The sequence below is a fragment of the Apteryx mantelli genome, chromosome 6 (genome assembly GCF_036417845.1).
Source record: "Apteryx mantelli isolate bAptMan1 chromosome 6, bAptMan1.hap1, whole genome shotgun sequence".
Lineage (NCBI taxonomy): Eukaryota > Metazoa > Chordata > Aves > Apterygiformes > Apterygidae > Apteryx > Apteryx mantelli.
The window spans coordinates 7,072,278-7,084,998 of record NC_089983.1 but is presented as its reverse complement, the minus strand read 5'-3'; the positions used below and the strand labels follow the sequence as shown (position 1 = coordinate 7,084,998).

Below are 12,721 nucleotides of genomic sequence, written 5' to 3'. Positions count from 1 at the left end.
TCTTGCTGCAGGCCGCAACTCTTGGCCGCAGCTTGTCTCCGTGTTAGAGTAGCTAATCACCATACCTTCTCCTGGTTTAAACTGGGTCAGGTTGTGTCAATGGGTAGAGAAGCTCTCCCAGCAAACCCTGACCACACGGCATGCGCAGTAGCCAATGCTGGAAGTCTCAGAGGGAGTACCACAGCTCCAGCCCTTTGGTTTCTCTAAATGGAGCTGAGCACAACAACCATGGAGCTCACCTTTGAAACTGGTAAGCTTCTCTACTGTTTTTTGCTGTGCGACTGTGCCCGCACTCCAGTCGCCATGGAGTGCATGATCGTCGGACTGTTGACTGCTTGTAGTCAGGAATGGCCAACTTCCAAGTTGTCGGGGAAGATGCACATGCCATCGCAAGTTGCCTTTCACTGTTAGGTTTGATAGAAAATTTGAAAGCCTAGTAGAATCTGTTGGGAATTTTCCTATACTAGTCCTTTCTTCGTTTTTTTGTTTGTTTGTTTGTTTGTTTTTTTAATTTTTGGAAACCTGAATTGCAGTTACATGGGTTTGGTCAGTCCTGAACTTAAGTAAAGATTCCTTCTGTTGTCCAAGTCTTTGAAAAATGCCTCTTCTGTCCTGTGGAAGCACGTGTGTCTTCCACTGATTCCTGTGATACAAGGAATGGATTCAAGTTGCAGAACTGAAAGCAATATCTGAACTATTGTATCCTCAGCAGACCTTCTCTACCAAGATCTGATGAATATTTCAGTGCATCTTCTCCTGTCACCTGCTTTGCCACACAGGATCCCAGAAGAATGCATAGAGGCTAACCCAGGCCTGACTTATTTTTATTTAACAGTCTGGATGCCAGTCAGATCTTGTCCAACAGACAAAAGGGACTGGTTGAAAGCAAGAATATGCTGCTCAAATATATTGTAGGAACACTTTATTATACCCCCAAAGTATTTATGGGCTCTGATTGGACAATCAGGCTGTATTCTCACATTGGATCCCAAAGTGTGTAGGTACATCTTAGAAGTTTGACAGGATCTTATTTCACTAATATTCAGGGAAACTGAGCAGCTTCTTTGAGGAATGACCCTGTTCTGAATTTTGTACGCTGGCTTCACAGAGGAAGGAGCCCTGCTGCCTCTTTGCTGAAATCACTGTCACTCTTTGTATCTCATATTTTGTTAGGAAGATGCGCAGAAGAAGCATTTGTCATGGTAAGTGACTGAAGTGCTTATAAATTATAAGGGAAGAGGATTCTCAGCCTGCAGACCTGGCCACGCAAACTTCAGAAGCCGCCTCCATTAGGTGGGGCAGGGTGGCACTAGAGGGGATGGGGAGTGATTCGGGACAGGGTTGTACACAAGATGTCAGTCACCAGCGTAGGACTTGATAAAGATTTTTCAATGAACATGCATCAGCACTCTTCTGAAGAACTGCTGTCTGCATAATTTTTTTCCTTCTTTTTTTTTTAATATATCCTTCAACATGATTTTGGCAGTTTCCTTGGTACCTAATCCTTCCATTCATATTTGTGTTTTTCAGCCCTCTGTGTCCTTTCTAATGAAACTTGTCTGTGGGTTCTGTCCTCAGAGAACTGGCAGGCTTGATTATTTATGTAAGCACTGGAACGAGGATGCTGTGACCTCTGCTTTCATGTGTTAGACCTGCTTGTAGTAATGTCCACAAATAAATTCTGAGCGGTGTCCTTGAAATAGCTTACTTACACCAGTTTTCAAAGGAGGATAAAACATCTTCCTTTCTACCCTAGTTTTCTCTCCCATTACTAGTTCCAGCTTATTGTGCCCTGATCACATCTAGATTTTGAGGGAGAAGATATGATCCACCTTAAGTGTTATCAGATGCTTTTCTTTTGAGATGACCTTTATTCCCTGTTTGGGCTGCCTGTGATTCGCCTTCAGGGACTCCTGTGGCATCTCTGCAAGGTTTATGCAGATAACAAAGCAGCTGAACAAGGTGTTGTCATTTAAGTATATCTGAAATTCTGAGTCCATATATGTACTTTTTTTTTTAAGTTAATACAGCAAAGTAACCTAAGGAGTGTGACTGTACAAGTGCCATGGAAATGTAATGTGTACTTGAGTGTGCAGCTTCCTCGTCCTTCTTTGCAAATCCCCTCTGTAGCATTACAGTGTTCACCACATCGGTATGGAAGGAGCATGAGCAAGCCCTATGGGGAAGCGTAAGCTATTATTTGCTGAAAGAGATGCATGCAGCCTAAATATCTTGGTCTTGGAGGGAATCATTCACTGAAGGAAAACTTAAGGCAACATTTTTCTTTCTGGAATGGAGAGAGTGGCCTTAAATAATAAAGGGAAAAAAGGTCTTTTGCAGTACTTCATGAACGATATCTGATCACTGTACTTCTTCAGTAGTGTACGAAACAAAAGCCAAGGTAATCATAGAGATATTTTTAAGTTAAATAAAAAGTACAACTGACCCACTTGTAATATGGTGGCATTTTTTTAACCCCCTTGCCTCAGTAGTTTTGATAAATGGGTTTTGAATTAAGAGTATCATCAGTATGCCGTCTTAAACAGATGGGTCTGTTCCATGCAAGCTTCATGGAAAGAGCCTAGATCTCTGTGCTTTTTGAGAATCACTTAAAGAGCTTGGATTCCTTTTGGGCACACCAGCAATTTGTAATTTGTTAGGTTTTCAGGCGCAGGCCTTCTGTTGTGTGACTCACAGAGTAACAGGGTTTATTTGCTCTGCAGCATTTGGACTTTAATGGCACAGGAGGGGTTTTGTTTTGCATGATCAGCTCCAGTTTTCGTGGCTTAATGAGTTTTGCATCACTGCAAACTGAGACTTACGATGCTCGTGTTCATTGCCGACCACTAAGAACGACAGCAGAAGTTGTGCTGAGGTGCTTCCTGCTTTCCTCTTGTCAGAAAATCCTGTTCTTATTGGGTCTTCCTCAAGTACTACTTGTGTGATATTCTTGATGGTACCTGTGTTTTTAGTATTCAAGATTAAAATTTGAACGTTGTGAATGGGAATGGAAATTCCCTCCTCTGCTCTTTTCCTTTCATATAAAGCAAGATTGAGGCTTTTTTGGCGGGGGAGAGCTTATATCTGTTCCAGTCTATCTTAGTGCGTGGAAAAATCTTTATTTTGGGGGTTTGCTTTTCTGACGTTACTTTTCTCGGAAGCATTTGTTCCTTTTTCTCAGGTTGGATCTTTCTTATGCTGATGGCCCTAAAATTGTTTGTGTTTCAGTGGGCCTTTTCATGGGCCAGTCGAGCTAGTAGCTCTGATTTCAGATGTGATAAACATTTGTGAGGCTGTGCACTGGTGACTTCGATACGTGCTTACCCAGTTGAGCCTCCGTATTTTTGGTGACTGTTGGTAAGGTAGCTTCTCCTGTTTCCAAATTTCATCTGTCCCTAGTCTGCTGGCTTCATTGCTGTTTGCAAGAGGATTTAGAAGTTGGAATGGATTCCCCTGTTCACGATGACAACGTCCTCCTTATGCTGATCAGTTTGTTGATCCCACATTCGTCTTGTTCACACATTTGCAGATGAAGGGAGTTAGATCTGTGGCATCGCATGGATGAGGTAGATTGCTTTGGTGCATGTCAGCTCCTGGATGCCTCTTTCCTGAAAGAAATCAGAAGAGATCTCTTCAGGAAACCTTTGTTCAGGTTCTCCATTTTTTCAACTTACCTTTTAAGAAAATGGTGAACGGCAGGGTTTTTTTTCTATTTACTCAGCACATTATTATGTATCAGTCATATTAACCAGGCTGACATAAAACAAGAATAAAAATAAAACAGTATCAGGAAGTTGGGTAGGGTTGATATTTCAAAATGTTAGTTTGTTTGGAAGAATTGAGCACAGTAAGCAACTGAGTTTTATTGTATCCAGCCAGGATGTCATTCAGGATTTAAGGAAGACCTCACACGCTCGCAGTGCTGGTCCTTCCAGGCTGCAGCTGGGGAGCTACTGCCGTGCGGGGCCGTAAGCTCCTCGCTCAGCCTCACAGCCGGCAAGCAGGGCATGCAGTCAGCGGGCCATAGACCTGGAGGAGGTGTCGCAGCGGCGAGGCTGGCGTCGAGTGAGCGAGTCTTGCAGTCATGTGGCTTGGATTGGCGTAGCCTCATTTATTAGATTGTATTTCAGGTATCAGCAAAAAAAGCATTCTGCTGCAGTGCTTATGCTCAGTTTTTATAAATTCACTAAATTTTACGAAGTTTAGGACCTAACAGAGATTGTCGTAATCTGAAAATAAATTTGAAAGAGGCTTTAAATGAGAATTGCATTAAAGTAAAAAATGGGGCTTATTATTTATTAGAAAGAAGAAAACCATGTGTTTATCTGCTCTCTTCCAATGAGATAACTGAGACATGTCAAAGGTAACATTTTAGATTAACAATTTTGCAGCCTGTATAACATCTGCCGGGTCTGTGATTAAATGACAGAATGCAGGATCAAAGCCAATGTGTTGTACAGCTTTTTCATAGTGCGCATAACCTAAAACACTTGCTATACTAATAGCTCGGGAGTTCAGCCTGGCAGCTGTCTTAGAGCACTGAGCAAGTGCTGAGAGCTCTGCTGATGCATCCGTGGGAGATCTGTTGCCTATGGGTGGTAGCACCTCTCAGGAGCCTTCGATACTGTACGGTGGCTATATACTGCGTGGCGCTGGAGTGCCGTGGGGAAATCCATCCTGCTCCAGGCAGCTGACTTCTGTTCATGCTTGGGTTATACTTGCAGTTGCTTTGCTTCTCCGTAGGTAGAGATAAAGTAGTATTTGAGAGGTGCTGTAAAATTTCACGTCGGAGCAAAATAGTCTGAATTCTCTCCTAAAACTTGAGTCTGGCAGATTACTGTTTCTGGGCATCTTAGGTATTAATGGGCAAAGCTTCACAGAGCGTGTTAAGTGGGCAGATGGTTGTAGCATGGACAGGTTAAAGCTGAAAGATTCGATCTTCTGCTAATTTTAGTTTTTTGCACAGGATGCTGAGGTTGGGGCTCGCTTTGTCTAACGTGGGCACCCGCAGCATGGGCGCTAGTCAGGTGCTAGTCCCTGGACAGCTGGTAAGCAGAAGGAGGTGCTCTAGCATAAATGAGAAACATCCTGTGCTGAGGAATGACAAAATAGGTCAGATCCCCCCAAAAGTACTCATTCCTTTGCGGTCTGTAAGGAGAGATCAAAAATAAATAAAGGTATAAAGAAAGAATTGACCGTTGCTGGTTGCCAGCTTGCCTTTTGGGCCCTGAGGCTCACATCATAGCTTGACAATTTAGGGGCGTTTAGGTGAACAGCCTGGCATCGAACACAAAAAGGCTGTAGCAGATCTGACGTAAAACCCGCTCTGCAAGACCAGTCTTTCTTTGCCTCTCGCTGATGACTTTGTTGACTACGCTGTTACCTGTTCCTCAGTGGAGGAAGTAGAGCTCTTAGCCTCTTGTAGGATACAGCATCTCAAAAGCAAGGCTGAATGAGTTAGAGGTACCGGGAAAAAATTAATGTGTAGTAACCACTGTGCATCTGAATGTCTGTAAACACAGGGAGAGAGGAAGAAATAAGTTTGTGTGAAGTGCTTCAATTTTGCCACTTCCTAGTTTTTACATTTCCTGATTTGCAAGACTGTACTTTGAAGGTAGTCAGGCTTTTGTAGCAATAGATCAGTAGCCTTTAATGAAGTGCATTTAATATCATCTCTATCACTCTAAAGCTACTGAAATGTAGACATGGTCATGTCTTGGTTTGCAAAACAACAGGCCTAACTCCATTTTTATGAAGGAAAGTGAAAAAGCGCATTGTGGGCGCTTCTAAATAAGTATGACTTCTCCAGTTAAAGCTGTAGTGGGAATTTGTTGTCCGAATTGTAATTACATGCGTTGAAGCGTGACCAGGATTCATATTTTTACAAGAATTGTGATGATGGGATCATTACTCATTTGGAAATGAGGTATTAAATACACACCTAAACTGTTACAGCAGTGCAGGGAAAGGAGAATGTTTAGACAGTTACAGCTGGCAAAACTTTGCTAAATCTGCTCTTTGCTATATTCGGCTAGTGCCATTACCGAATGCATTTTGAGACCGGTGGTTTCTTGTGCAGGAGCGGAGCAGCTTTATTTCTATTTCATAGTTATCTGCGGGTTGACCACTGATTCGTTCGTTTGTCATATCAGCTAAGCCAGATCCTCCTGAGATGCATGGGGCAAGGCTCCAGTATTACTTTCCACGTGGGGCTCCTTGCTACCGGTCTCACCATAATCCCCTCCCTCTTGGGCCCGAGGGGAGGATGTTTTCCCAGAGCTCTGGCGATGCTCTGTTAGGAATCGCAGAACGAATAAGAGAGCGTTTTAGCCCCGGTGAGAATGCAATATGCATGGCGAAACCCCTAGGATTCAGCTGAAATTCTGTAGGAGAAGGTTCTCACAAGCAAAGAATTGCTTATAAGATTGCCTAGCAAGAAGATCTCAGTAACGTTGCTGTATGGCTTATTCCCCAATAAAAAGAACAATCAAGAGTTAAGATGTATCGTTGTCATTAAATAACTCTTCTCTTTCAGGTATTAGCAATGCGGAAGCCCGCCAGCCAGGGAAAGCACCAAACTTCAGTGTAAACTGGACAGTAGGAGACACTGGTCTCGAAGTTATTAATGCTACAACCGGCAAAGATGAAATGGGTCGTGCATCTCGCCTTTGTAAGCATGCTTTGTACAGCCGCTGGATGCGTATTCATGCAAAGGTATTCAAAAGTGCAAGATTTTCCACTTCTGTTTTATTCATAATGAAATACCTTCGTGTGTGCTGCTTTCTGTGCTCGGAAAACACTTTCTGAGCCTGTTATAAGCTCAACCTGATGTTAGGTATTGGTCTGTGTAGTAGTGGAAAAGAGTCTTTGGTTGGCTTATTCTTTAATTTTATAATGTCTAGTCCCAAATTTATGCAAGGATCTAAAAATTCTTGTTATAACTAAGTAAACAAAGGGTGTTAACTCCTTTGAGCTTGCCTTCTCATTTTAATTTATTTGGAAAGATAATCTGAACAGGTTCGATTTTAGTGGAAGTGGGATTTCACCCTGTCCTTTCTTAGGAAGGCAAGATACCAGGAAGCATCAGTTAGTGCTTTTTCGGTGTCTAGACTTCTTCTGCCAAAGCAAGCTGATAGTTCAGGAAAAGGATGGCTGGGAGGGAGAGTACGCAGTGCTGTTTTCCTTTCAGCTCTGCCTACTGGGCCAGCTTTGCCTCCTTCCGCTTCCTGAAGGTTAGGTTTAATAGTTCGTGCCTTTGCTTAAAAATATCTGGTTTAATAACCGCTTTGCTCCTGAACTGTTTGGTTTAAGAGTTCAGTCTCTCATCTTTTCTTCTCTTTTTCGATCCATGCAGCTTTCGTCCAGCTTACGCTCAAAGATCATCAAGCCTAACCTGTACCACGAAACGAAGCAAGGAGCCACCGAGTATCAAACTGCCAAAGAGTGTTTGTTCAAAGCGTTCCTGAAGGCAGGACTCGGAGCCTGGGTGGAGAAACCGATAGAGCAGGATCAATTTTCTCTTGCTGTCTAATCCACAGACTGCACATCACTTTGGAAAGGGGGTTGTTCTGGAAATCCTGGTGTCCAGCATCGCTTTCTGGCATCTCTACAGCAGACGAAACATCTTTTTACTCTTTTTTTTTTTTTTTTTCGGAAACTTAACTTGTAGATGTTTCTGTTTTGCCTAAGTATTGAAACTCGATGATTATCAGATCCATAATTCTATATTTTGTTACGGGAAAGTCATTTTTGGTGTCTTTCTAGAAATACTTTTACTCTACAAAATTTGCAGTACGGCTGTCCTTATAGTACAAGATGACTCATTTTTTCTGGGTTAAAATAATAATTTTTTTTTAATTCAATGTCATCAAGTGCATGAGAAAATGGAAGTTGCTTTAGGTTTTACACCACACTTTTAGTAGGAAGTAGCTTAATTTTTTAAAAAGAAAATAGATGACAAAGTTGATTCTACTCCTCTATTAACTTGTTTTTGAACTGCAGATATTTCTACCATATAGACCACAAAGCCAGAATGGAGTCTGGACAGCTAGTTTTTCCCCACTTCCTTGCTCTTTAAAACCAGCTGCTGAAAATTTCATGTCTTTGATGTATGTATTTATTAGTCTGTGACCCAGTTTTTAACATGCAGCTTTTTATTCTGTTTTTAAAAATACATTTACCTCCCATTTACACACATTGTGAAGTCTTTGTTTTTTTACCATTGTAAACTGGAAACAAACAGTTATTTGTAAGTTAGGAAGTTTAGTCTCTAATGTGCAGAAATCTGTTTAGCACTAGGTGATTTCTTTATCCCAGGAGCTCATCAGAATATAATCGTAACTGTAACAGTAACGTGGAAGCTTCCAAAAAAAAATTGCTCATTTTAAGAGCACGAAACCTGAATTGCCAAAAACAATCTACTCATTGAGTATTAATTGCTCTCTCCTCAAGGAAATGAAAAGCTCTTCTACGGGCAAAAACTCGTTAAAGCTTCTTTCTTGTGAGTTATATCTCTTTTCACTGGAGTTATTGTGTCCCTTTGAGGTTTCATTGCCTTTGGCCTTTACGTATGTGGTGGTCTTTATGAGCTAATTAGGTAAGTTACTCTCAAATGTGCTTTTATTCACTCTGATAATTATTTAGAAAAGTGTTTTTTTCACAAAGGTGTAGACACTTTCACATCTGCTTCATATAAAAATGAAAGATAGGAGGGAAATACTGTAAGATCTGTTAGATCGACTGGTGTGTTGTCGGCACTTTTAAAAACACTTTTTACTAAGTGGCATCTAGGAGTGGGTTGGAGACTGCCCAGTGTTGTTTCTTTGCTTACGTAGCATGTGTCCACATACATCATGTGGTTCATGTCTATCCAAACAGCACGTACACGTTCTGAAAAGCCTCTCGAAGATCCCCTTTTGCGAACAGTTAAGGTGACGTTTCATGGTACAGGAGTTTGGGTGACAAAACCGAATCAGTGTGTTTCCGCACCCCTGCTCCCCGCTACTGGTTCCTGTCGTTCCATCCCGTTTCACCACCCCTCACCTGTGCCACGTCCTCGACTGGATCAGCAAGGTGGTCCATGTACTAAAATAGAAGTAAGGGTTGTTTTTTAGACCCACATTGGGTCACAGATCCGGTGTAGAGTTGTGCTGGCACATCTGAGGACGAAGCGAACTAGAGCACGGGGATCCCTTCAGCCAGCTTCACTGCCAAGTCCGTGTATCATGAAACTCTAGCCGAAGTTATCATACCTCAAACCAAGTGTCTCCGGGGGATTAGTGACTACTTGGGGTGTTGCAGACTTCAGTGTAAAACCACTTCTGGCCAATGACGAATGCCTAGGAAATGTGCTGCTTTGTTTTTGCTCAAGTAGGAACCCTTGCAAAAAGAGCCTTCAAATGGAAAAAAAAAGATCGAGCCTGAAAATCACCTGTGCATTAGTTTAAACCTCTGGGTTAGTGTCTTGGAAGTAGTGCATTAAGGCCCAGTCTAACCATTTGCGACATTATTAGGGAGAAGAGTGAGCACTGCTGCAGGAAGGGAAGCCAGTCCGTTGTCAAGGGGTTCCCTCCGAAAAAAAACCCCTGGTGCTTCTAGAAGTCACTGTCCTTCCCAGATGCTTTGCGTTGTGCCAGAGGAGCAAATTTTGCGAGCTATAATCAGACAGACCGTGTTAAATGAGCTGCTCTGGGACCCTAAGCCAACCGGTCCACTTCTGCATTAAGCCTGGGAGTGCTCCCATGGTCTCTGCAGCCCCCACAGAGCAGAAGGGCAGCTCTTCCTGAATGCAGATACGGCTTTTGCTCTCATCTGACTGAGGCTTAGACCGGCTGTATCTCGAAAAGTTATTCAATTGTGATTTAATTTGGTCAGATGTTGCAACCCTCACGTATTTGCCTTTAAGTCCAGTCCCGTGAATAGTGTCATTAACGCTGCAGAAATTCTTCTGGTGGCTGTAGTTGAACATGTGCATACATCGTTGCAGGACGGAGGGAAAGCTGCTCGCACTGTGTAGATTTTTCTTGGGATTATTATTGTTTTTAAAAGAAGTACACATTTTTAAGGGACTCAGTCTATTGATAAATGAAGTCTTTTGATAATTTCAAGCAAATTATTTTTACCCATCTTTCTGAAGTTCTCATTCAAAAGGACCAGGAAAGTATTAACTCAAACTATTTTTTTTTATGAAGTCACAAATATGAGCAATATATTTAAGTATTATAGACATAGTTTTTTAAGCTGCTCAAATGAACTATTGAAATTAAACTGTAAAGGAAATCTGTTCCATGCCAAAATCTTTTGATGAAGGAGTGGTGTCAGGTTATTTATGAGGAATGAGTTCTCTTGTTTATAATTCCAGGATTTTAACAAGAAAGACGTTTTCCAGGGTCATATGCTTCCATATCTGTCTTCTTGGGAGTCAATAAAATACTACCTGGCTTCCCTCGCTTGCTTGTTCCCTTTGCGCGGTGAAAAGAAGTTGCAAGAAAAGTCCTTAATCCTTCCGAGGACACGACGCGGTCACGCTCCACCAGCCTCTGCCGTGTCCCCTGCTTGTTTAACTCCATGCCCCGACGGCTCGTGCCAGGCACAGTTGCGGTTGCCGGTGCTCCCGTATTCCTCACGAATCCCCAGCGCCGTGCGTGAATGAGTATTGATGTATTTAATTCTGGATGATTGCAACGGAGAAGATGCTTTAGCTACCAGCAGCTGCTGGGTTTTGTGGCCGGCCTTTCCGTGCGAGACCGTTTGGGAAGGCCGAGCGGTCTTCCTGGAAACACTTGCCTGCTGCCTAGGCCGAACTGGTGGAAACTGACCTGAGCAAAAAAACCCCGCGATGCCGTTCTGGGAGCTGTTTGGGTTCTTTTCGTTTCTTCTTTTGCGTGAAAATGAGTGCTTGTCTCAGGATCTTCAAAGAATTTAAATAACGAGCGACAACTTTAACGTTAACGAATACTTGAAATATAATTTAAGGTGTTTTTTTTCCTCCAGATGACATTGTAGCTATAATAAAGTTTGTAGGTTAGTAAAATAGAACATTTTAAACATAGACGTTTGAGATCTATCTATATATATATATTCTGCAGGATCATTTAAGAAAATTGGGGCCTAAAGGTAACACTTGAAATACTGGTTATGGTTGTACTCAGGACCTGATAATAACTATAGAATATTTCCTATCTCTAGTGTGTGAAGCGTACCATTTATAGAAGTTTGTTAGCAATGCTTGTCCCATAACTGTATGAATGTCCACGTACTTCTCACGCTCACAGTCCCCACTCGCCTGTATGTATTTAGTGACGATAATTGTGCCTGTGTGTATGTGCAGCTTAGAAACGTACAGCAATGAGCTTTCTGTACAGTTAACAAGTCTGGTATTCCCCTCATGCTAGAGAAATCATTTCAGTAATGATTACCGCCTAGGAAACTCAGGAGTAGAAGATTTTTACGTGTCATTACTCCGTATGTCCTCATGGAAAGCTAAAATAATTCACAGCTGAAGTTCAAGGAACTTAGAGCTGGGTCACTGGTATTTCATTTAATCAGATCAATTCTGTGGTTTCTAAGAATGCTGTTTTTAGCCAAATAAAAGGAAAAAAAAAAAAAGCTGATCGTGCGCTCTCCATGAAAATTTATGCTGGTTATTGAATAACGCTGATAATGTAGAATACACGTCTTGGTTTGCAGAAAGCAGCACAGGTGTCTAATGGAAGAGTAGCATCGCCTTTTGAAACCAAGCTGTCTTTTCCAAAAATAACCAGCCACTTTCGTCTTTCTAAGAATTGTTCAGTTGTGGTCGACATGTAATTGAAGTGGATTTTTTTTTTTTTTTTGATATTGGTTGTTTTCTAAATAGTGAAAATCATTATCGCCATTCATTAAATTGAGCTTTTATGCTTTGAAGGCTTGCACTTACAGAGGAGCCGTGCTTTGAAGTCTTTGCGTTTTGTCGTCGTCAAATGTCCACCGTGAAAATTAGTCCCAAGTTTACTCAAAGTGCAGAAGAGCTGCAGTTCAGGTGCATAATCAGAGGAAAAAATGTTTAACGTTATTCAAAACGTAAGAACCCGTAGAAATAAAATGTGTAAAAATCCATTATCCTGTCTCAGAATCGCCATGTTTTTTATTATTTTTTTTTTAAGGCTATTATAAAATACCAGGTGATTTCAGCTGAGTTTAAAATACTTCATCTTTACTTGGTGCATTCTGAGAGGAACTGACACTTCTCTGAAGGTTGCCTAGAACTCCTGCAAACGTAGATTTTTTGGAAAGGACGTTGAATGGATTTTAAAAGGGGCGTTAAACGTCAGGCCTTTGAGCCAGGAGGCCCAGCACGCTGGCAGCTCGTGCCAAGCCCCGCGCCAGTGCCCTCCGCGCGCCCGCTCCTGCAAACCTGACTCTCGGCGCCTTTTATACCCTCCGGCCTTTTGTACGACGGCGGGCAGCGTGCGCCTCGGCAGGCTTCCGCCAGGGCAAATTCGAGCGCCCGGTTCCGTCGCGTGCTTTTGAAAACGTTACGTGTTTAAACCCAACCTTTATTCTAATCGTCTTCCACATGTAACGGGCCGAGTTATTGCAGGGTCGATGGTCATTTGCACGGGGCAAAAATTGTCCTAGCAGCTGGTTTGGTCCATTGGGTTGCAGGTGTTGCTGAAGGAGGTTCTGACAGAGGTAAAAGAGGGTGGTTGCTTTCTCTTCCTACACGACCTTATAGGATGGG

At 42.3% G+C, this 12,721-nt stretch overlaps 1 protein-coding gene across 1 annotated transcript in view; it reads left to right on the top strand.

The window, feature by feature from the left end:
• The window catches only part of LOC136992338 (double-stranded RNA-specific editase 1-like), a 48,261-nt gene extending 40,071 nt beyond the window's left edge, over positions 1-8,190 (top strand). The window contains exons 8-9 of the mRNA XM_067298679.1: positions 6,536-6,714; positions 7,355-8,190. Of these exons, the coding sequence (XP_067154780.1) occupies positions 6,536-6,714; positions 7,355-7,531 (356 nt within the window). The 3' untranslated portion in view covers positions 7,532-8,190. The remainder of the gene's footprint in view (positions 1-6,535; positions 6,715-7,354) is intronic.
• The last annotated feature ends 4,531 nt before the right edge of the window (positions 8,191-12,721 follow it).